Raw genomic sequence first — 24,977 nt, 5'->3', positions numbered from 1 at the left:
TATCTTGCTTCATTTTCTCAAAGTAAGTTGAGAGCATCTTGGGTGCTATCGTTACTCCTAATTTACATTTAGTCCTAATTCACAAACCTAATTTAAAGCTTTATTGGTCCTCATTTCCATTAAAGAATCCAAGGCTCAAAGAGTTAAAGATATCTGCTCATGATACTGGAATCTGAATTTAGGGGGTTTTTTGTTTGTCTGTTTGTTTTTTACTTTCTACTCAGTGAGATGTGGTAAGAGAACAGATAAGGAAATTCAAAAGAAGGGGAGATTATTGAAAGCCTCAGGAAGAAAGCATTTTTAAGGAATAGACAGCCCATGGACAAGCAGAATTTTGGGGGGGTGGGACTGGAAGAAAGTGTTGCAACTTCAGGAAACTGGGTCAAAGCTTCAGAGATAGAAAGCAGAGGTCTCCACGGAAGAGCTGGGCATGAGGAGGGGAGGGGGCACTGGATGAGGACCCCAGAGCAGGGCAGTGGTTCTAGAAAATGCCAGGTACACTGCTATTTAAAAGGAAGAGGAATGCCAGAGGGGATGGAAAGGGAGTGGTACCAGTGGAGGGAGAAAAGCAGAAGAGTGGTTCTAGTGGACGCCGAGGGAGAAACAGTCCGATCAGCACACGCGCTTGGGCATCCCGGGCAGGCACAGCACAAGTAGTTCTGATGTAGCCTGAGGTTTGACTTTTCCAAGAGGCTGTGATAGTTGAGCAGCTGGAGCAGCCTGTGGAATGAGTGGGAACAGGGGTTGCTGTAAATGATGGCAGGGAATTAAGCCTGTTTACTAACTAAGGACAAGAAGTGGGGTTTTTTTCATTTGTCCAAAACAAGTTGTAACTTTTAATAGGATTCCCCACCCCACATTATTTTAGTCTCTGCCCATCTACCTGGGAAGGCTGACCTGCTTCAGGTGGAAACAGGTCCTAATCTGGCCACGCTGCCCCCTCCCCTCTCCCCTCCTCATTGGGATTCTTCTGCTTTTTTTTTTCTTTTAAAATTTTTTTTTTTTTTTTTTGGCTGCCCCATGTCATATAGAGTTCCCATGCCAGGGGTCAGAGCAATTCCTCTAAGCTGCAACTGCAGCAGTACTAGATCCTTAACCCACAATGCCGGGCTGGGGATTGAACCTGTGTCCTGGCGCTATAGAGACACAGCCTCCCATCAACCCCCTTTCATCACAGCAGAAACTCCCCGATTAGGATTCTTTTTCTTTTCGTGTGTGTGTGTGTGTGTGTGTGTGTGTGCTGGCAGAAGGTTTTCTTACTATGGAGGAACTATGGAGGATGAAGCCGGGAACAGCAGCACTGAGAGTGATTGGCCAGGGGAAGGCGGGAGGGGTTAGAGAGGAGAGGGTTAGAGAGGAGGTTACAAACAGAAGGGATGCTCCAAACATCCAGGCCCGAAGCTCAGTGAAGATGAGAACAGAGCAGGCCTGTCCTGTCTCTACCTTGTATGTGCACACCTGTTGGTAGAGGTTGGAAATAGAAAACAAGCCAGTAACAGGTTAGTTGCCCTGCACAGTGAAAGGCAGGTGGGGTGTAAGAGGAGGAAGAAAGAGGCCAAATCCTTGCCCACAAAGTGTACACCATACTGCTACTGCTTTACCCCTGGGCGCAGACAGCATCTTCCTGTTTTGCACACATGGTCCTGATACACCTAAAATGAAGAGCCAATACCAGTGAGGGCTGGATGTCGGGTGGAGTCTAGACGAGTTAGTTGCAAAGAAAGAGTGAACAGAAAGAACCAACTGGTACAACATGGCCACGTTGAATTTAGCAACCTAATTTCTTTATAAGAATCATTTTAGTTGGTTTCATTTTAGCTTTGATTTCACAGGGCTAGTTTGTGGCAAGTAATTTATCTGTTGCCTAGTCTTTAATGTGGCATTGATTTTAGATAATGAGAACTGTTTAACCTCATACTGCTCACTACCTGAACTTTCTCTCTCATCTAAGGTGTTCATTTGGAGTTCCCATTGTGGCTCAGTGGTAACGAACCCAACTAGTATCCATGAGGACACGGGTTTGATCCCTGGCCTCGCTTACTGGGTCTGGCATTGCCATGAGCTGTGGTGTAGATCGCAGATGTGTCTTAGATCCCGCATTGCTGTCGCTGTGGCGTAGGCCTGGCTGCAACTCCTATTCAACTCCTGGCTTGGGAACTTCCATATGCCTCTGGTGCGGCCCTAAAAGGACAAAAAGAGGAAAACAAAAAACAAAAATAAGGTGTTCGTTTGACCAAATCAGTGTAATGTCGAATCTTACTTAGGTGACTGAGGGTAATTTCTGGATTACAGACAATGAGTATCGATAAAAATAGGAGAAAATTATAGTGTCTGTAATTTTCTTTTTCTACCTCTTCATAGGAAAGACACAAAATCCTTTTTCCTTTCTGAGATGGGTTTGTTTATTAACCCAACCAAGATCACAGGGGACGTTTTTCATTGCTCCACCTGGAAAGGCTCCAACACTGAGTCATGCACGCTTTCTTTAGAAGTTGTATCTAGCTGGGATTAAGGAACAGTCAATTGCTATACAGTTGTTTTTTTTTTTTTTTTTTTTTTTAAAGGTACATCTAGCCACAAAGAGCAGAATGATGTTTAGGAGGAAAGAACCAAACTGACTTTGTACCCCCCCCCCCAAAAAAAAAAACAACCAGCCTGAGCAGAAAGCGTCATTTGTTCTGTGGGATAATAGCATCTCCTTGTTTCTTAAGAGATTTGCAAACTTTGCCATTTAAGCCCAGTTCCCTTGGGCCACCTAGGAAGCCAAGATCTTCAGAGCACCTGGAGTTAGGGAAAGGCCAGAAAGAACTCAGCAGGTGACCCTCCTGGGAGAGGGGAAATGTGAGAGGTACATGAATTCCTTAAAAGGAGAGGGGCTTCTCAAGACCACCCATGTCACCCACTGCTCATCTTACCCCATTGCCTCAACTTACCCCTTTGCTCTCACATCTTTAGAGAAGAAAGAAGAATATAGACCATTCCAGAACTTAGTTTATGTTTTTTGTCTTTCTTTCTTTCTTTTCAGGGCCGCACCCACGGCATATGGAGGTTCCCAGGCTAGGGGTCAAATCAGAGTTGTAGCCGCCGGCCTACACTACAGCTACAGCAACGCCAGAACCGAGCCAAGTCTGCAACCAACACCACAGCTCACGGCAACACCAGATCCTTAACCTACTGAGCGAGGCCAGAGATCGAACCTGTGTCCTTATGGATACTAGTCAGATTTGTTTCCCTTGAGCCACAATGGGAGCTCCTTGCTTATGTTTTGAAAAGACAACGACTGCTGCCAGGAGAGGCTGGAAAACAAAGGGTTAAGTGAAAGCCCCCACCCCCACCCCAACCACAACTCTCCAGCTCCAGCCAAACCGAGGAGCCTCTGGGGAGAGGAGGGGGCAGGAGAGAGCACGAACTCCCTTCTTTACCTCGGGCTTGATCAGCCTCACCCTGAACCTCCCGCCTTCCTAGAAGACAATGGAGCCCCGAGGATTCCCCCATCCCCCACTCTGTCCTCCAGCCCGACCTGGAAGTGCCAGAGCCACGCACCGGAACCTTGTGAACTAAGTAACAGAACACTGCCATCGCAGTTGTCTGCACTACACCTTCCTTTTATTCAGTCTCTCAGAATACGCACAGGGATCCTTGATTTATACCAGCTCTTCCCCCTGCAAACCAAAAGATGAAATGCAAGCTGATCTGAAATCTAAGTAACTTTGCCCTATTTATTATGTGACTCTAGGTGAGAGGTAGACTTTTAGAATTATATTTGAGTGAATCAGCGTCCTAATGCGACCATGTTCCTCTTCCTTCCTATTCCTGTTTGCTTGCTGTTCTGAAAAATCCAGATTCTGTAGGATTGAGGGAAAAAATGTGAGCCAATAGAGTCATTTGGATTTTCCTTTTTTTTTTTTTTTTTGTCTTTTTGCTATTTGTTGGGCCGCTCCCTCGGCATATGGAGGTTCCCAGGCTAGGGGTCCAATCGCAGCCGTAGCCACCGGCCTACACCAGAGCCACAGCAACGCGGGAGCCGAGCCGCGTCTGCGACCTACACCACAGCTCACGGCAACGCCGGATCGTTAACCCACTGAGCAAGGGCAGGGACTGAACCCGCAACCTTGTGGTTCCCAGTCGGATTCGTTAACCACTGCGCCACGACGGGAACTCCTGGATTTTCTATAATGAAAATTTACTGCCTAAATATTAGGGGAGGTAGACATTGTATTATTAAGGTTTTGAATTGATGGGAAAGATTTTTTCTCTCTAAAAGTATCTGGATCTTTATGTCCCTTATTTAAACCTTAATATATATATATATATGCTGGTATTTGTCTCTAAAGGGGCTAATAATACCATAGAGTTGCTGTGATGACAAAAAAATAACATACACATAAGGCATTTAAAACAGTGACCACCGTATAGTAGGTACAAAATAAATCATGGTCCCTCTTCTTTTTAATTAGATGGATACAACGATGTACCTGGTTCCTGCTATAGGGTTAGAATTAGGCCAGAAGAGGTGTTCCCTGGTGGCCTGGTAGTTAAGGATTCGGCATTGCCACTGCTGGGACTTGGGTTCCATCCTTGGCCCAGAAACTTCCACATGCTGCAGGCGTGGCCAAAATTACAGTAACAATAGTAATAATAACAATAAGGAATTAGGCTAGGAGAGCATGAGAGGAAGTGGGGGCTTTAAGAGTTTAGGACTTCAGTCTAAAAAAAAACAAAAGCAGCGTGGGTTGACAGAGTCACTGCATTCTCAACCACCGTTGGGTATACGTTGCTTGTCACTTGGATGGCAATGGTTAATCATCATCCAATTTCAGGAGCCCTAAAAAGCTGACCCAACCAGCCCATTTCCTACAACCAAGTCACCTGTGACTTTAGGAAAGTCAGGTGCTTGCTGTTCTGTAGCATTCCTGTTCTTTCCCTCTCAGTCATTTCCATTCATCTCTCCCAGTCTTTACTCACACACCCTCCATTCCACATCTCCCAGATATACGCAGTCAGATGTGCTGTGCTGCCGTCTTCCTTTGCCCTCTTGTAATACTTTGTAACTCTTCTGACACACCTTCTGTCATGGGTGGTGTGGTGGGAAAGAGCCTGGGTTCCACCACCTGAGAGTGTGGGTTCTAATCCGGACTCCATCACTAACTAGATGTGTGTTATGGTAACTGGAAATAATAGTAGCTGCTTCACTGGATTGAGGATTACATATGAAGTGGTTAGCACGTTTATGTAGTACAGAATCCCTCAGAGCCAGAAAGAGCCGACGTGTAGTATTTGTATCATTGATTGCATCCCGGTCTTTTCTTCTTCTTTTTTTTTTTTTTTTTTTTTTGTCTTTTCGCCATTTCTTGGGCCGATCCTGCGGCATATGGAGGTTCCCAGGCTAGGGGTCTAATTGGAGCCGTAGCCACCAGCCTATGCCAGAGCCATAGCAACGCGGGATCCGAGCTGCATCTGCGACCTACACCACAGCTCATGGCATCGCCGGATCGTTAACCCACTGAGCAAGGGCAGGGATCGAACCCTCAACCTCATGGTTCCTAGTTGGATTTGTTAACCACTGCGCCACCACGGGAACTCCCGGTCTTTTCTTCTTTGCTAGAGACTAAATGCCTCACAGCCTAGGTACTAGCCCAGTGCTCTGCTGTCCTACCACTCAAAGTGGGGTTTGAGGTCACCTGGGGGTTTGTTACACATGTACAATCTCAGGGCTAACCATAGACCTGTGCAATCAGCATCTACATTTTTTTTTTTTTTCTCTTTAGGGCCACACCCACAGCATATGGAAGTTCCCAGGCTAGGGGTTAAATCAGAGCTGCAGCTGCCAACCTATACCGAAGCCACAGCAATGCAGGATCCTTAACCCACTGAGAGAGGCCAGGGATCAAATCTGCATCCTCATGGATCCTAGTCAGGATCATTAACCACTGAGCCACGAAGGGAACTCCAGTATCTGCATCTTAGCAAGATCCCCAGGTGACAAAATGTATGTCTTGAAATTTGAGAAACACTGTACTCATTCACTGAGTTCAGTTGCTGAAGCTGACATTTTAATGATGCTAGTAATTGCCACCGGGAAAGCAGACACTGAATTCTGTATGCCATTAGATCACTGTCATTTAGGATCCTTTAGACCAGTGGTTCTCAAAGTGTGGTCCCTAGACCAGCAGTATCAGATTCACTTGGGAACTTAATAGAAAAGCAAGTTTTCAGGTGACTCTAATGCATCCTCCAGGTTGAGCACCGCTGCTTTAGGACATCGGGAAGCTACCAGAAGTACCACGTTAATGATGTACATCCCCTTCTTCTTGCCTTGTCACTTCATTTCTTCTCTTCCATCTCTTAAAGAAGCACGTAAGGTCAAATGTCACAGCAGTTCTGCTCCATGTTTGCCAGACACTTGCTGGTACACATACATGTCTTAATATCTACCTGCAGATGGATGGATGTCAAAGCACTTTTTCTGGTGTATGGAACACACAGCCTGTGTGACTTATCTGTAGTCCCTATATTTTGTTTTGTTTTAATTTTATTCATTTTTTGAATAGGTGATAGATGCACGTGGTATAAAATTCCCAAAGTACACGGGTTTACGGTGAAAAGTAAGTCTCCCTTCTTCTTGCTCCAGTAATAGTCACCTTCTCCAAGGGCAATCACTGACCTTTCATTGCACATGTTTATTGAGCACCTACTATGTGTCAGGCATCGTACTGGGCATCGGATATGGAACAGACAAAAACCTCCACCTTCATGGAGCTGATATTTTGGTTACCAATTTCCCATTGTATTTGTACAATAGCACAGAGTTTGGCAGCAGTTAAAAGTAGGGCTCTGCAGTCAAACAATCTGATTTTGAATCCAATTTCCCCCATATGCTAAGTGATCTTGAGTGGTTTATTCTACTATTGTGAACTGGCTTTTCTTTATCTTGAAAGAGAGATAACAATTCTATTCTGTAAGGTTGTCATGCAAATTATACAAGATAATACTTACAGAGAACCAAATGATGGCTAGAATATAGTAAATGCTCAATAAATATAGGTGTTGATTATAATGATGTGATCTCATTCCTCTGTTCTATAATGTAGACTAGAGATGGCTGAAGGATTTATCTTCCCAGTAATTTCCATCTCCTCTCTTTGCTATGTGATGATCAGAAAAATCACTTTTTTCAGAATAAGCACAGTAAATTTGTCTTCTCAATTCTGATCATTAACTACTTGTCCATAAGACTGTTTTCTGAGTTCTATGAAGTAATCAACTCCTAATAAATCACTAGCATATAGAGACTATATATAGAGACTACATTCCTCTTTATTCTTTTTAATCTAGCTTTTAAAAAAAAAATCCCATGTAATTTGGAGGTTTTCTACTATCAATTCATTTGGAGGTGTTTTGAACTGTTGTTTTTGGCTTTATAATGCTACAAACTACATTCCTTGGGGAGATTCTGCATTTCACATTAGAGGAATTAAGCCCTTCTGAGCAAAGTTTCAGGCAATATAATTTAGTATAGGTACTTTAAGGAATGTTCTTTATGATTTTAGTCTCCAGCCAGATGGGAAAACAACTTTCAACCCCTGGAAAAGGAATAAAAGTAATCCTTGGTGATGGACTTAAGATGGAAAAGGCTAAAAAAAGTTACATGCAAAAAAAAAAAGGGGGGGTAGGGGAGAGAAGAAAAGAACTCTGGGGCATGAAAATACACTTTTAAATATTAGGCCAATAACTGTTTCATTTATTCAGCATAAAAAAGTCATTTGTGGAATTCCCTGGTAGTGCAGTGGGTTAAGGATCTGGCATTGTCACCCTGTGGCTCAGATCACTGCTATGGTGTGGGTTTGATCACTGGCCTAGGAACTTCCCCATGCTGTGGGAAGGGCCATAAAAGTCATTAACATAATGAAAGATTACAGGAGTTCTCACTGTGGCACAGTGGGTTAAGGATCCAGTGTTGCCACAGCTGTGGTGTATGTTGCAGCTGTGGCTCAGATTCAACCCCCAGCATGGGAACTTCCAGAAACAATGAGTGAGGCCATTAAAAACAAAAAACAAAACAAAAAAAAAACCAAGAAGATTGCAAGGAACTTGGATTAGGAAAAGTTGCAAGAAACTTGGGTTAGGAAAAGTTGCAAGGAAGATTGCAAGAAAGTTGAAGCTTCCCAGTGTACCAACACTGGACCAGTGAATTGGACTCTTACAAGGAAATGAGGCAAAGCTCTTTAACTGACCACAGTCCTGATAACCATTTATTCTGTTCTCTTTCTCGCCTTTGTCCTTGATTCTTTTTTTTTTTGGTCTTTTGTTTTTTAGGGCCACACCCACAGCATATGGAGGTTCCCAGGCTAGGGGTCTAATCGGAGCTTTTGCTGCTGGCCTACACCACAGCAACACCAGATCCAAGCCGTATCTGCAACCTATACCACAGCTCACAGCAACGCCGGATCCTTAACCCCCTGAGCGAGCCAGGGATCAAACCTGCAACCTCATGGTGCCTAGTCAGTTTCATTTCCGCTAAGCCGCAACAGAAACTCCCCTGATTCTATTTTGTATCCTTTCCTGGTAGACAGAGTGTGGGGATCTCTGAAAGGTTGACTTTAGTTCAGGAAACTTCTTATCCTAGTCATGAAAGAGGACTAGAAAGTAGAAGTGAAATACCTCTGAACAGCTTCTATTATTTGGGAAATGGGGGGATTCCAGGTTGATTTGGGGTATTTTGTGTTCTTCTATAAACATTTCCCAGCCTCTGGTATTTTATTGTCAGAAATGGATTAACAATAAGAACATCACTGCTCCTAATTTTGAAAGATGTAACATCTATTCCAAATAGGCGAGGCCTCCTCTTGTAGCATTTACCCCTGTGCTCCTCCTGGATTTTGTCTACACTAATCATATTCCGAGCTGCAGAGCTAATTGTAATTGATTAGGGATACATTAGGCAACCGACCTGTGACCTCTTGGCTTTACCTTTGAACCTTGTCATTTTTCATCACCCTCTGTTCCCACTACTTACTCCAATGTCACAACCCACCTCTAAACTCAGTAGTTTGGACTTCCCATCGTGGCCCAGGGGGTTAAGAACCCGACTAGTGTCCATGAGGATGCAGGTGTGATCCCTGGCCTCACTCAGTGGATTAAGGATCTTGTGTTGCTGCAAGGGGCAGCATAGGTCACACTCGCAGCATGGATCTGGCGTTGTTGTGGCTGTGGTGTAGGCTGGCAGCTGCAGCTCAGATTCAACCCCTAGCCTGGGAACTTCCATATGCTGCAGGTGTGGCTCTAAAAAGAAAAAACAAAAAAACAAGAAACAAAAACTCAGTAGTTTAATGTGTTATCATCATCTCCCAAGGGTATGTGAGTTAACAGGGTTCAGCTGGGTTCTTGAGATCTTTCAAGAGGCTCCAGTCAAAGAGCAACTGAATCAGGAGTAGCATGGCGGGGGTTCAGAGAGGGTGGTGGGAACAGCCGAGCGCTGACTGGCATCTCTCGCCACACGGCTACCTTGGTCACACGGCTACCTTGACTTTCTTTACACTTGTGCATGAGGTGGCCTCATGGTCCTCCAGTTTCTTGCCTTGGGATGGACTTCCCCTGACCAAGTGTTCCAAAGAGACTCAGGTTGAAACTGCAAGGTGTCTTTTATGTCAAACACCAAAGTCATGTAAAATCACTTCCTCTGCATTTTATTGTTCAAAGATCGAGCCAGCCCAGACTTTAAAAGAGTTCAGTGCACAAGGCATGGATACAAGGGGACTTGGCTCATCAGATGGGATGATGACAGCATCTTTTTTTTTTTTTTTGCCTTTTCTAGGGCCGCTCCTGCCTCATATGGAGGTTCCCAGGCTAGGGGTCCAATTGGAGCTGTAGCCGCCGACCCACACCACAGTTCACAGCAATGCCAGATCCCCAACCCACTGAGCAAGGCCAGGGATTGAACCCGAAATCTGATGGCTCCTAGTCGGATTCGCTAACCACTGCGCCACGACGGGAACTCCAACAGCATCTTTAAAGACCAGCTACCACACCATCCTTGCCAGAAAACAGTCAGATTTATCTTTAACACAACAGGCCACTGCACCAGACTCTTAGGAAACATAAGCCCACACGAATACTTAGTAAGTGAAAATGTGTGTGTTTTGGTAATCTATACATTTTTTTTTAAGCTAAAGATATCTGCTATTGTATGAGTGTTGTGCATTCATAGAATTACTTTTGTTGGCTTATACACATTTGTACCTGTTGGTCAGAAGCTGCTACCTAATCAAAATATTTTTGGATTATAAAATGGATTAGAGGCAGTTAATGAGTCAGTACAGTTCATCTCATTCCTTTCTGCTCTTTGGTATAGGAGTGTGTTACACTATATGATAATTATAGACTATTTTGTTCATTGAGAATGATTTAGTTGTGCTGCAGACCACTTACTTCAGTTTCAAAACCCTTGACACTCTTTAGTTCATGCTCTAGCCATTCTGAGAAAAAGCGATTGAAACTGCCTCTCCTGTGGACCCCCATGCAGGATGCAGAAGTCCCGCTAGTTTTTCCCTCCTCGGCCAACAGAAACAGGGTAGAGCGCTGGAAGGGGAGGCCAGAAGCCCGCAGGAAGGGTAACAGGGTAATAGCTCAGTGATAGAAGCCCCTCCCGGCTGCCTCCATCCCCCCCACCCAGCAGGCAGCCGAGACCTCCACAGCCAAGCCAGCTCCCTCCTGCCTCGCATCCTCTCCAGGGATCCCTCCTGGAGGCAGGACCAGTTAGTTCCTTTGAGCCGATTAAAGAGTTGAAAGAACATGTGCGGAAGATAAAACAGAACGTCCACTCTGTTTCCGCAGCTTGTCTCACTTCTGCTCCTTTCCTCCCACTCTGGATAAATAGCAGCAGTTGAGGAGGGTGTCCTGCAGCGCCGCTTGGAGAATTGTGGCAGTCACCACCCTTTCCCTCTGCCCTGCAGGTTCCCAAGCTCAACTTCAGGGCAGGCCCTCCCTCTTTCTCTCTCCCCCCCCACCCCCTTCCACCTGACGGGGACCATAAATAACCCAGGCTCCTGGTGTTCCCAGCTGAGAACAAAGTTACAGTTTGCCTGGAACTCTCAGGCCACTCCCTGCTCCGGCCACTTCTTTGTTTTCTTCTCCTGCTTTTCCTCCACCTGGGTTGGCTGTTTCTTCTTTCAGGCTGGAGAACAAGGTCCTCCTAGTTAAACGCGGGAGCTCTTGCTGCTGGCTCTCCCTGGATGGAAGGCTGTCTCGGTTACCCGGTTAGGCATCAGGGCGATGGTATCAAATTACGGAAAGTCTACACTGGAGGAGTCCTCATATTTACATACAAATAACTCAAGGGCTTGCATTTATGTCACCATTCGGTCCTGCTAGAGGCTTGCCAGAGGAGTTTTTAATCCAATCAGAAGGAGCTTTAAAAGGATGTCTGCGGACTGATCAAAAAGGATCTTAATCTCAATTAAATGTAGCCAGATTTTTGTTCTTTTTTTTTTTCATCAAAAATACTGAAAATCCTGGGACACTGATGAGTCGGAAAAGATGTGTAATTCCTCAGGTGCCTATGGGGAGAAGATGAGGGGAACTTGGAGGTGGTGATGAAGACGGTGGATCCAACCCAGGGATTGGTTTGTTTGGGCTGATTTTGGAGGTAGATTCTAAATCACTGCCTGAGGAATTCCTGGAAACATCAGGAAGACATTTGATCAGCCCAGCCTGGTGGAAATGGCTTTACCACAGAGTAAGATCTTATACTTTACGTCGTGCTTGGTGTGTGCTGTTTTTGTTTTCTATGTAGTGAATGTGCAAATAGCCCAGCCGTAAATAAGTTACTTAAAATAATCTCTGTGTACCGGGTGGCCGTCGAAAGTTGATCTGTTTAGTTTTTACACTTGCCAAAAAAAAAAAACTGTAGTTGATAGTGTATATTTAGCTTTGATCGGTAATTTAAAAGCAGAGCTCTTGCGGTTTCCTGAGTTTAAATGAATGGAAATTATAAACGGTGCTGAGTGAAGGGTTGGAAAAATATAACTGGAATGGGTGAAATCGCTTACCTTTGAGAAAACATAACATCCCCGCCTTTGAAATCTTGCTCGGCCAGCCAAGCTTGTATCCAGAAGGAGAACAAGAGTCGTAAAAAGAAGGTAGGGTTTGCCTGTTTGTGGAAGGAACTTTTCCACAGCCCATGCTGCATTTTGAGAAGGATAGGAAACGTCCCAGAGGGCAAAAGGCATCTGGAAAACCTGCCCTGTCACTCCTGGAATGTGGTTTTTCCGTGTGAGGTCATGTTATACGTGTGTAGCTAGTAAAAGTATTTTACGCAATTAACTCTTTGTACTGACAGTGAAAGAGCCACTGCCCTAGTGCTCTTTCTGACTGCTGAAGCCCCCATTTGATCTCTCTAGAAGGCAGAGCTGCTTTCTGAGGGGGGTTCAAGCACTGTTAATTGGATAGACTTGAGAACGGTTCAAAATGGATGTGTTTCAAGGCTCCCCAGTTGGGCAGTTGTAGTTCAGATTCCATAACTTCTTAGTTTTTGTTTGTTGGTTTGTTTGTTTACAAAAACTCAAAATTGATGGGGTTCCTGTCGTGGCGCAGTGGTCCATGAATCCAACTAGGAACCATGAGGTTGCGGGTTTGATCCCTTACCTTGCTTAGTGGTTAAGGATCCAGCATTGCCGTGAGCTGTGGTGTAGGTCGAAGAGGCGGCTCGAATCCTGCATTGCTCTGGCTGTGGCATAGGCCGACAGCTACAGCTCCGATTCGACCCCTAGCCTGGGTACCTCCATATGCCGAGGGTGCGGCCCTAGAAAAGGCAAAAAAGACAAAAAAAAATTGAAATCCTCTATGTGTGTGAACACCATTTACAATAAAGTCTGTTATTGTCCCTCATGTAATTTCCAGAACAGGAAATGGAGCAGTGCCTCTTGCTTTGCAATCCAGGTCCATTCAAACAAGCTGCCCTCATCATGGTCAGGCCAGGAAAACTCTAGCTGACGGTAAAAGATGTACCTTTCTGGTCAGCTGGGGCTTGAAGAAGGGAAGAAGTAGAGAGAGGGGAAGTGTTTTAAAATTGGTACTCAATGCCAGGAGCTCTTTCTGCCACTTAAAAGCACTTGTGAAATTGTGGACTAACCTCTATCTATACTTTTTCCTTCTAAACAGCAGTTACAAATATTATCCAGGGGATGGGGAAAATGGATATGAGAAAATGGGTGATTTGCTAATGACCGAAGGAGCCGTTTTCTCCACAACGGACACGTTTTCCAAAGGGATGCTTCTGACTTGGGCTTGCTTTGTACATCCGCAGGCGAAGATGCAGTGACAGGTGACACTGACAAGTATCTTGGACCACAGGACCTTAAGGAACTGGGTGATGATTCTTTGCCTGCTGAGGGTTACGTGGGCTTCAGTCTGGGGGCCCGGTCTGCCAGGTATTTTTATCATTGCTCTTTTTGTTCATCATGAATTTAAAACTACCATGATGTGTCATAAACCAAAATCATTCTCATGTTTCACATGATCCCCAGATGCGCTTTTTAGATGAGGACATGAAAGTGCTGAAATGTTCTCAACTCCAGTACACACGCTCTGCTATTTTCCTTTGTGGTTTTCAGTCCTTAATTTTACATGATTGGACATGTTAATCGTTTGTTCTGTTTCTCCCCCACCACCCTATCCCTTAGAGCTGCAGCTGGGCTTCAAGCATAATAGCAAAAGAGCCCCCCCCCCCCCTCAAAACTGGGAGAACCCATCTGGGTCACGTGTTTCAAAATTAAATTTGGTTCTCTAGTGAAGAGAAAATCCTATTTTCCCATGTGTAAGGAGTGTGTGTGTTGATTGCTCACCCTTCACTCTTTGTTGCTCAAAGAGCAATTTATAATTGAGACTTAAAAGAGCATTCTTGGGGGAAAAATTTACATGTTGTGTATTGGAATTGTCTATTAAGGTTTGAGTACCTCTTGGAAAATTATGCCATCTGTTTGTTTACAAAGGACATGTGAAGAGTGAAACAGCATATCCCCAAAAGTCAGGCAGGAATGGTGGCAAGTTCAGCGCTTAAAACCAAAGTGTAAAACTTTTGTGGAAAACTTTGGTTCCAGTCTATCTGACACGGGGTGAAAGAAACAGGACCTCATCCAGAATTTGGGGACCTCTTTCCCCTGGTTGGATTAACAGCATGTTTGCTGACAGTCAAGTTATTTTAAAGCTAATAATTAAACCTTCTAAAGCCAGAGCCCTGGGGACATTTTCCTACAGTTTAAGGATCTGTTGTAAAAAGTTTCATTGTCTGATAGTAAATGGCACTTCCCACAAAGTAAACCCAAGAGTTTATGCTGCCAGTTTAGATGCTGAATTGATTTTTCTTGGAATCAGTCTTTCTTTTTTTCATAGAATTTGGAAACTTGTGTAACCTTTTTAGAATTTTGCTTTAAATGTGTATTTATAAACGGCCTTAAAGTGCCCTTGTAGCAGATGTCTTCAACAAAGAAGGGAAAAATACCTTTATAAAAATATGTCATATTTCAGGTAATCACAGATAACAAGTTTCAGCTGAAAATATGCAGACTCTCAAAGAGTCTCAAGGGAAAACTCCAGCAATTTAATAGCTTTTGTAATCTAATAGTGGGTTCTCTTCCTCAGAAAATATATAAAAGCTACATTTCATGACTTAATCCTTTGTATATAGAAAGTTGTAGCTGCTGACCTCCCGTGAGAGATGAAACTAGAATATTGTCTCTTATCATTTTTTTAGAAGACAGTTCTGAGGCTTTCACATTTCTAGTTTCGATTGCACCATTATTATTTGTTGCTGTTATATGTAACTCATTTTTTTTACATTGGCAACTGATGTTATGCTCAGAGGTAAACATTTTTAAAAATCTGTAAAGCCTCCATGTTATTTTTCAATATTGTTAAGAGTATTACCAAGTTCTGAGTGTAACATTTAAAAAGGAATACATTCAATGTGTAACTCATTCAACCATAACATTTTTTTCTTTTTTTCCCTGATTTTTTTTTTTTTTTGCTTTCTACTTCTCCTGTTTTTTCTAAAAATACTTAAAAATAGCCCCAAGATCAGGTAAGAAGATACAGCACTTTGACAGTGTTCTCTACCCTTCCCTGACTCATTTTCTCATCTTTATTTTCTTAAGCATTGTGCTGTGCTGTGATGTGCTTTTTTTCCTTTTTTATTTCCCTGCTCAGCTCTAGAAAATCCGTTCTGTGATTTGAGAAAATTAGCAAGTAACTAAATGATAAGCCATGTTACTTATGCAAATTTGACTGAACACTTAAGGAATGTATTTCCCTTAACAGTATTGTCTGGTGCATGAAGTCCTGGGTAAAATTGCACTGGGTTTAAAGGGAAAGTCTTGATGCAAAGGGCTGTCATTTGTGCTATCTTATTTGAGTTGTGCTAGGTGCATTAGTGTAACTTTGGAATTCCGAGGCATGTGTTTTTCTCACACTTCCTCTGCTTAACACTTAGGGTGTACTGATGGCTATGAATAATACCTTCAACCTCAATGAAAAACCATTGAATACTTTTCATTCCCTCCAGACCCCCATGCAAATAATCTCTCACTTTAGTAGCTGAAAGTACTTCTTTGTATTAAGGATTCAGAGTGAAGCTTGATGCATTTCATGGGCTCCACCTGCCTAATGTAAATTGGTCAGGCGTAAGAATGATGTTAAGTGACATATGAAACGAAGGCATCTTTAGACTTTGCCATTGATAGGTCCCAATTCTAGGCTCTGTTCTTTAGTTGGCATTCATATATAAGTTAAAAGAAAGAAAGGATATTTAAAAAAATATAAGCAGGAGTTCCCTGGTGACTCAGCAGGTTAAGGATCCAGCCACTGCTATGGTTCTGGTTCAGGTCCTGGCCCAGGAACTTCCACATGCTTCGAGCTTAGCCAAAAAAAAATTAATCAAAAAAATTCAGCAAATATTAGATTTAAAAACTAAAGTTAAAATGAATATAAAATCCTTAAAAAAAACTTTTAAGTATTTGTTCGCATATTCGATAAAAGATTTCTCACGTACCACCAATATTAGCATAAGCTATGGAAACCGTAATTTAAAGAAATGAATGTCTGATGCAGAGTGAGGAGGTTCCCAAGCCTCTCAAATCACACCCACTGGGGTAAAGTAGAGTCTTGCTCTAAGTACTTAGAAGTTGCTCTAGCTACTGGTGTGGCCCCTAAGATTATTTAAATCCACATGAGATAAAGTTAAATTCAGCTCTTCCATCACATGAGCCCCACTTGAGGTGCTCAGTGTTTGGGGCAGTGTAGGCAGAGTACAAGTGCATCATTCGGCTGGAGAAGAAAATTCTGTTGAATCGTGTTGAATGAGGGACTAGAAAGGGAATTCCTGCCTTTAGGAAGTTTATATTGTGCCTGAGAGAAGGGAAGGGGCTAGGAATAGGAATAAGAACAAGAATGAAGTTTTGCAATGGAAACAGGGAAAAAAAAAAAAAAAGAAAGAGTGTTGGGTTATATGATTGTGCCCTAGAGGGCCGTGCAAGCCATCAGAGTCACACGGCTTGCTAAGTAAGCTCTAGGCAGGGATAATGTTCCTTTTTTTTTAATATATATATTTCTATATACAGTTTCCAATATTGTGTGCTGCTCATAATAGTCACTTAGTAAGTATTTGCTGGATGCACTAAATGATGGCTCTATTTTGAGGTCAGAGATCCCTCTGAGATTCTGGAGAAGGCTGAGGCTCTAATCCTGGAAGAATGTACCCATTCATTTGTGTAGAATAATGCCTCTCATTTAGACGCCTCTGTGTCTTGATATAAAAATACCCACTTTTAGATAATATTTAGTATATCCAAAATATATCCGTAGATGCCTTTAGTAAAGGTGGCAGGGAAAATATATCATTTTGTGTAAGCACAGAGTCATTCTTTATTTACCTCTTCTTTGCTCTTTCCCCTGTCAAGCACAGACAAAGCAAGACAATGTCAAAGTCTGCCATGGTTAGATTCAGTTTATTCGTTCATAGGTAGGGCTACTTCCCATGGTCCTTGTCCTCTACCCTAGAAATGATGCCACCGAAAGAGAAGGGGCTGTATGTCCACCATGCTGGTTCTGGGCTGCCCATCATTTAGGAGCCAATTCCAAACTACAGCTAAGCAGTCTCATATTCTGCAGCTCTCTTCCAAGGAGAACACTGTAGGAAGCCTCAGACCCCTTTCAAAATGGGAGGCAGTGAAAAGCTACCTCACGACAGCCTACCATGACAGGCGAGGTACGGAGGTAATGGGAAATGGCCTCAAAACATCTCCTCCTGTCTCCATCAGTTCTGTTCCTGAAAGATCACGAGGGGTTCTACCAAGGCTCAGATGAACTGCCATCCCCATCTGCCAGCGTACCCTCTATAGATATATGTAGGGTTACCAGAGTCACTTACTCTATGGGTTTCTTTTTTTAAATTGAGATATAGGGAGTTCCTTTCGTCGGTCAGCAGTAATGAACCCAGCTAGCATCCATGAGGATATGGGTTCGATCCCTGGCCTCTCTCAGTGGGTTAAGGATCCATTGTGGTCACAGATAGGGTTTGGGTCCCACATTGCTGTGGCTGTGGCATAGGCCAGCAGCTACAGTTCTGATTCGACTCCTAGGCCAGGAACTTCCATATGCCTAAGGTGCAGCCCTAAAAAAAAAGACCAAAAAAAAAATATTTAACTGGTATATAACCTAGTTTCAGATATCTAACATAATGATTTGATATATGTATATATTGTGAAATGATCACAGTAAGTCTAGTTAACCTCCATCACCATCCAGAGTTGCACTTTTTTTTTTTTTAACAATTCGAACCTTTAAGATCTACTTTCTTAGAACTTTCAAGTAGGCAAAACAGGATTATAAACTATAGGCAGCAGGCTCTCCATGACATCCCCAGGACCTCTTATTTTATAACTGGAAGTTTATACCTCTGACCACCTTCGCCCATGTTGCCCATCCCCCAAGAGGCCCAGGTGGTGAGTAGCACTTCAGGACATCAGGGGTCCTGCACTCTGGGAAGTTCAAGGCTGTGTGGAGGATTTGAGAGAGGCTAGAAGAGAGAACAGTAAAAGGAGTGAAGAAAAAAGAGCACAGGAAAGGAAGACCAAATAACCATACATGGAATTTGAATTTTTTAAGGCCAGAAAGATGGCAAAGAAGATCATGTAAGGGGTATTCATACTAGTACTTCTTTCTTCATGTTTTCCATGAGTAGAACTATAAATCAGAGCTCTGGATAGGTTAGTTCCCAAAGTTTTATTAATGGGTACATTTACAGCAGGCATAATTCCATTTAATAGTGCAAGCTAGAAGTTCCCTTCATGACTCAGTGGTTAACAAACCCAACTAGGATCCATGAGGATGTGGGTTCAATCCCTGGCCTCACTCAGTGGGTTAAGGATCTGGCGTTGCATGAGCTGTGGTGTAGGTGGCAGACTTGGCTTCGACCCCACGTGGCTGTGGCTGTGCCATAGGCCAGCAGCCATAGCTCCGATTCGACCCCTAACCTGGCAACTTTCATATGCCCTGGGCATGGCCCTAAAAAAAAAGGCAGAAAAAAAAATGGTACAAACTAGGTAAAAATGGAAAGGAAACTCTAAAATGAGGTCTTAACAACAAAAATCTCTCAAATTATCCAGAGTCATCTGGTTTTTCTCACTTGTCATAGTGGTTCGACTGTCATAGTGAAACATCTCAAGTTTTCATTCATTTCATCTCACAGACATAACACCCAATGGCCTGATTTTAAACAAAACCTGATCATCAGGTGGTCTAAGCTTAAGAAATGTCCTCAAAAATAAGGAATTTTATTTTTGATGATGTCTTTTCCAGAATGCCTTTCATTGATGTTTTTAGCCATCTTGCCTGTTCTTAAAAGTGCATGCATTAATTTTCTTTTATTCATCTCATCATCATCTCCCATCCTTGAACGGTTAACTGTAACTACAACAGCCTACGCTCCTTCAGTTCGGATAGGTCTTACACCTTGAACAGAAGCTCCTACGCCCGGGACAGCATGATGATCGAAGAACTCCTGGTGCCATCCAAAGAGCAGGTATGCATCCTTGGCAGAATACTCTCTCATCGATAAACTTTCACGTGTATGATCGAATCACGCTCTTGGTCACACGGTGAGAACTCTTATTTCTGCATGTGTGATTTAACATTTGTAAGTCTTCCTGTCCTGCCAGTTAAAGAAAAAAATCAGTGTTCCACAAGTGAACATATCTCTTTCCTCTGCAGACCCATCTCTGAAATCCCACAGAGAGGCACTTTGAAAGCCCTGGGAAAGGCATGGATAACTTTCTCCTTTCTAGGCTAAATCTTTCCATGTTTTAAAAAGAAGAGTTAATAATCATCGGTAGCTAAAGTCGCTGACATTATCCACATGGATGTTTGATTTTTCTCAACAAACTCTGTATGCACAGTGGAATTTGCTGACATGGTTTTCAGCAAGTTAAAGATTAGATTGGTAACGTTTTTGGTCCCTTAGCCTGGGATGGGCCTTTTCAGGGTGTTGCCAGTATTCTGCTTTCTTCCAGAATCTCTGCTAGGATCATTTGGTGCTTATGCAGTGTCTTCTTTCTGGTAATGGTGGTTAAATGGAGATTGGTTAAGAGGTCCTAGCACCAGAGTCCTGCTGCGTATGTGCTCAGAATGGGTCATTATTCTAGAAACACACAATACATGGTTTTAAATATGCAGAGTCAGGATGAAATGTGTTATGGTCAAGGTAATGATGAATGAAACCATTTAGGCCATAAAGCTACTTTGGAAGATGGCTTATAATATTTAGCAATGTCAATAATTGGTGAAATCATGCTGGACTTCTTGATTCACTACATAATGAAGGTAAATTGGAGCAGATAAATAAGTGATAGACACTTATTATCACCAAAATAAAGGTCGACCAGCAGATAGTCAGACCGTGGTTGCTCCCACCTGTCTGGAGATGTCAACCTCCAGACCCACAGGTGTACGTCATGCTTCATAAAGACCTGCAGTGCCTAGTGTAATGCTGTATACTCTCTAGGACATTCTTTGCAAGCCTTACAGAGGTGACTATAGTGGCTCTTCAGTGTTTGGTCAAACAAAACACCCTTTGTAGAGTGATTGTAGGGGCATGCCATGGTTTAAGTGGGTGTTAGCACCAGAGGAAGTACTTGGCTTAAATAATGAAGCTAAACTTTTAGGTGTAAAGTGTGGCCCCAGGTATTAGTTGAGATTTTCTGAAGAACTCTCTGCTTGGCTGTTAGCTGTGGTCATTATCCTAGTTGGGTAATCCTGATCTCTTTATGGTCTCAATTGAAGTGGAATGTTACTGGATATATTGGTAACACTTAGAAGTGTCAAAATACCTGAAATTTAGAGTTCCTTTGTGGCTCAGTGGGTTAAGGATCCAGTGTCATCACTGCTGTGGCGTGGGTTTGATCCTGGGCCCCTGGACTTCCACATGCTGCTGATGCAGCCAAAAAAATGAATCCAAAATAAAACAGAAAAAAACAACATAGCTAAAATTCTCTGTGCTCTAAGGAAACCCCATAAAACTTACAAAATTGCAGGTGAAAGGCGATCCCTTGGTTACCAGTAACACATTGCTGTGAGGTAGCACATATGCCTAGATCTATAATGGTGTAGCAAGTCTTCGAGTGAACCTAACTATGGCTGATATTTCAGAATATATACTTGTTTGGGGGCAAGCACCTGAAATGGGGACCACCACTACCCCCATCACCATGACCGCATCACTGCCACCATCACCTCCCCCACTACCATCACCACCACTTTTACCGCCATAGTTACGCAACCTCTCAGTTTTTGCACATCAGCCTTAAAGTAAAATTTAAATGTTTGCGATGCTACAAGGCTATAAACACTTTTTTTTTTTTTGTCTTTTTTCCATCTCTTGGGCTGTTCTTGCGGCATATGGAGGTTCCCAGGCTAGGGGTCGAATCAGAGCTGTAGCCGCCGGCCTAGGCCAGAGCCACAGCAACGCGGGATCCAAGCCATGTCTGCAACCTACACCACAGCTCACAGCAACACTGGATCCTTAACCCGCTGAGCAAGGCCAGGGATCGAACCCACAACCTCATGGTTCTTAGATTCGTTAACCACTGCGCCACGACAAGAACTCCTATAAACACTTCTAAGGATTCTCATACCATGACCTGTTAGCTACTACCAAGATTTACTTACTCAGGTGTAATGGCAGGGCAGCGTTTACCCTGAATGAAAGATTTGTGAAAAGAAATGAAGGCTAGAGAGAACTTTCGAGGTAAAACTGATGTTCTTTTGTACACTTCGTTACTAACTCAATTTCATGGACACCGCTGTGGACATCGCAGACCCTCCTGTAGACCAGTCAAAAGAAAGCAGAGCTTAGGACACACTGAAAGCAATACAAATAAATCCTAAGTTAATAACTGCAAAAGCAGGAAGTTGCTTTCTTTAATGGCCACAAAGAGTCCATGGTCTGACAGGCATTTCTCATGGAACTAGTGTGTTTAGTGAGCACATTACATGACTCCATGATAAATTCACCAGGGATTTGGGGAAAAAAAATATATATATATGGGAGCTCGTGTTGTGGCTCATTGTGTTAAGGACCCAACATTGTCTCCATGATGAGGCAGGTTCAATCTCTGGCCTCGCTCAATGGCTTTAGGAACCAGAGTGCTGCAAGCTACAGCATAGGTCACAGATGTGGCTGGGATCCAGTGTTGCTGTGGCTGTGACGTAGGCCTCAGCTGCAGCTCCAATTCGACCCCTAACCTGAGAACTTCCAGATGCCACAGGTATGGCCCTAAAAAGAAAAATAAAGGTATGAAAAGTACGAAGACATCTTAGGAATAGTTAGGGGCCCTTGGAAATGTACTGGCTATACCGTTAGGAAATTATTGATCATTTTCTTAACAGTGATGATAGTATCGAAGCTATACAGGGAACTCTCTCTCTTCCAGGGGGTATGCATTGCTGAAGCTTTTAGGAATGAAGTAATCTTTAAGTCAGACATTTATTTTCTTCTTGTTTTTTGTCTTTTCTAGGGCCACTCCCGCAGCATGTGGAGGTTCCCAGGCTAGCGGTCTAATCGGAGCTGTAGCCACTGGCCTACACCACAGCCACAGCAACTCAGGATCCGAGCCATGTCTGCAACCTACACCACAGCTCACAGCAACACTGGATCCTTAACCCACTGAGCAAGGCCAGGGATCGAACCCATATAACCTCATGGTTCCTAGTCGGATTCATTAACCACTGAGCCACAATGGGAACTCCAGCCATTTATTTTCAGTGGTTCTGCCAAGAGTCCTATGTGTAGAGAGAGAGAAAAAAAATCAAATATGGCAAAATATTAATTGTTGAATCTAGGTGGAGTATATATGGGTATTCCTTATATAGTTTTTTCAACTTTTGTATTTGTACAAAATTAAAGTAAAATGAAATAAAACTTGGAGGAAAGGGGAAAATAAATTCTGAAAGAGGTGGAGTAACTTATTTAGTCCCTAGTGTCTTATTCACTATAGAAGAGAAAGAAAAGGCTAATTCCTCAAAAGAGAAGCTTTTTTTTTTTGGTCTTTTTTTGTTGTTGTTGTTGCTATTTCTTGGACCGTTCCCACGGCATATGGAGGTTCCCAGGCTAGGGGTTGAATCAGAGCTGTAGCCACCGGCCTATGCCAGAGCCACAGCAACACGGGATCCGAGCCACGTCTGCAACCTACACCACAGCTCACGGCAACGCCGGATCGTTAACCCACTGAGCAAGGCCAGGGACCGAACCCGCAACCTCATGGTTCCTAGTCGGATTCGTTAACCACTGTGCCACGACGGGAACTCCTCAAAAGAGAAGCTTTAAGAGAGGAGTCTAGTTCCACTGGCCATTGACTCATGAGAAGCATTTACCTCAGAAGTGCATTGGAACATTTTTTTTTAATTAAGGGACAAAATTATTAGTTTATGTCTATCATATCCCCAAATTGGCATGTATAAATTTCAAAACAGTTTCTCCACAGTATTGATTTTATCTGAAAGCATGCGAGCACCCTTAAATATTTAGAATTCCTAAAGCAATGACATATGACTTACTGTCAGATTTAAAACTGCCCTGTCTTTGCCCAGTTCAAGTTGCATTGACAAGGTGAAAAATGAATAAAAATTAACTCACTGTGAGTTTCTTTTCATTTTATTAAACAAGAGTAGAGCTCACCCATACAAAGCAGAGCTGCCTCTTTATTATCCTGCTGCTGATTAGTCAGTTTGCACATTAACCACAGTTAAAGTACAATTGAGACCCAAGATAATTAGCACAGGTCTGCCAGCCCCGTGTTCCTAAGAACCTGTGGTGATTTGAAGGCAGGTATGGAGGCCAGAGCTGGGGAGCCAGGCTGAGAGAAGGAAGCCCATCCCCATTCTCTGCTGGGCCTTAACATGCTTAGTCTCTAAGCCACTTAATCCCCCTTTGGATACCAGGAGGGGACTCTCTTGTACTGTGCTGTTGGGTTATCAGTGGACTCCGTATTCCTCTACCTTGTAATCAAGAGTCACCTGTAGATATACTGCTGAAAATGTATATGTAATAAATCATGTCTCGTGTTTGTCAGAAGATTTTATTATTGAAGGCAGTATCACCCAGCCCTGACTCCTTCTGAAAATCACCTGGAGAACCTTTAAAGAATGGTCAGTTCCTGATTCAGGGGGTCTGAGGGGCATGGGCTTGAGATTTTTAAATGGGCCCAGAGTTGAAAGGCACTGATTCCAAGTTAGAATTCTTTTATTTTTTCCTTTTTAAAGCCATAGCACCCATGGCATATGGAAGTTCCTGCACTAGGAGTTGAATCAGAGTTGCAGCTGGGGCCTACGCCACAGCCACAGCAACTCTGGATCCAAGCCACATTTGCAACCTATGTCATAACTTGCAGCAACACTGGATCCTCAACCCACTGACATGCCGGGGGTCGAACCTGCATCCTCACAGACACCGTGTTAGGTTCTCAGCCTTCTGAGCCACAATGGGAACTCCCAAGTCAGAGTTCTTAATTGTGGGCATAGTTTGGAATCATTAAGGGGCCCTTTGGAGATAAGATGCTGATGGAATTGGAGTCTCCCTGGCTGGGTTCTTGGGTTCATGTGTTTTTTTGGTTTGTTTTTTTGTTTTTTTGGTTTTGTTTGTTTTGTTGTTGTTGTTGTTGTTGTTGTTGTTGTTGTTTTGGGCTGAAGTGTGCAGCGGCTTGATGATGGATCTTAGTTTCCAGACTCAGGATTGAATCCAGGCCACAGTGGTGAAAGTGCCCAGTCCTAACCACTAGACCACCAGGGAACTCCCTGCATGTGCTTTTTTTTTTAAAGTTCCACAGGTGATTCTGGGGTGTACCTCCAGTTAGGAACCACTGACTTAAAGCAGCTCTGGCTGGCATCTTTTTGTGTATTGGTCAGTCAACACCTAATGTATTTGTTTTAAAAGCTGAAATTTTATGTATCTGGATGTCTTAGGGCAAAATCTGTGCTTGGAATCATTCCTTTCCAAATTGGAGGTAATAATGAAAAGAGATTACTATCCACTAAAGCCTGTTTGTCTAGGATGAATATAATAGGCAGATTCTTTGATTTCTTCTGACATAATTATTAAAAGCAGCTGTCTGATGGGGCTTAGGTAGTTGCCTATGTGATCCAGATCCACCAGTTCGCATTACATAAATGGAATGCAATTCACAGGATGCTTGCAGTGATGGTGTTGAAAATATCTCCTAGGAGATCCCGTTGTGGCTCAGCAGAAGTGAACCTGACTAGTATCCATGAGGATGCAGGTTCGATCCCTGGCCTCACAGCGTTTCCATGAGCTGTGGTGTAGGTCACAGATGTGGCCCAGGTTGAGCATTGCTATGGCTATGGTGTAGGCCAGCAGCTGCAGCTCTGATTTGACCCCTAGCCTGGGAATTTCTGTATGCTGCAGGTACAGCTCTAAA

At 43.3% G+C, this 24,977-nt stretch overlaps 1 protein-coding gene across 5 annotated transcripts in view; it reads left to right on the top strand.

The window, feature by feature from the left end:
- Positions 1–24,977, top strand: part of ANK3 (ankyrin 3) — a 775,194-nt gene that overhangs the window by 648,960 nt on the left and 101,257 nt on the right. For 2 of the 5 annotated variants that reach the window (XM_047762803.1, XM_047762802.1), the window contains exons 1-3: positions 11,607–11,734; positions 13,304–13,427; positions 18,970–19,072. In XM_047762803.1, the coding sequence (XP_047618759.1) occupies positions 11,719–11,734; positions 13,304–13,427; positions 18,970–19,072 (243 nt within the window). In that variant the 5' untranslated portion in view covers positions 11,607–11,718. Of the gene's footprint in view, positions 1–6,551; positions 6,606–11,606; positions 11,735–13,303; positions 13,428–15,064; positions 15,077–18,969; positions 19,073–24,977 lie in introns of those variants that run through there. The other 3 variants (XM_047762798.1, XM_047762799.1, XM_047762801.1) reach the window with 3 other exon arrangements.

The sequence above is a fragment of the Phacochoerus africanus genome, chromosome 15 (genome assembly GCF_016906955.1).
Source record: "Phacochoerus africanus isolate WHEZ1 chromosome 15, ROS_Pafr_v1, whole genome shotgun sequence".
Lineage (NCBI taxonomy): Eukaryota > Metazoa > Chordata > Mammalia > Artiodactyla > Suidae > Phacochoerus > Phacochoerus africanus.
The sequence above is the reverse complement of the archived record's forward strand: the minus strand, read 5'-3'. Positions and strand labels throughout refer to the sequence as shown.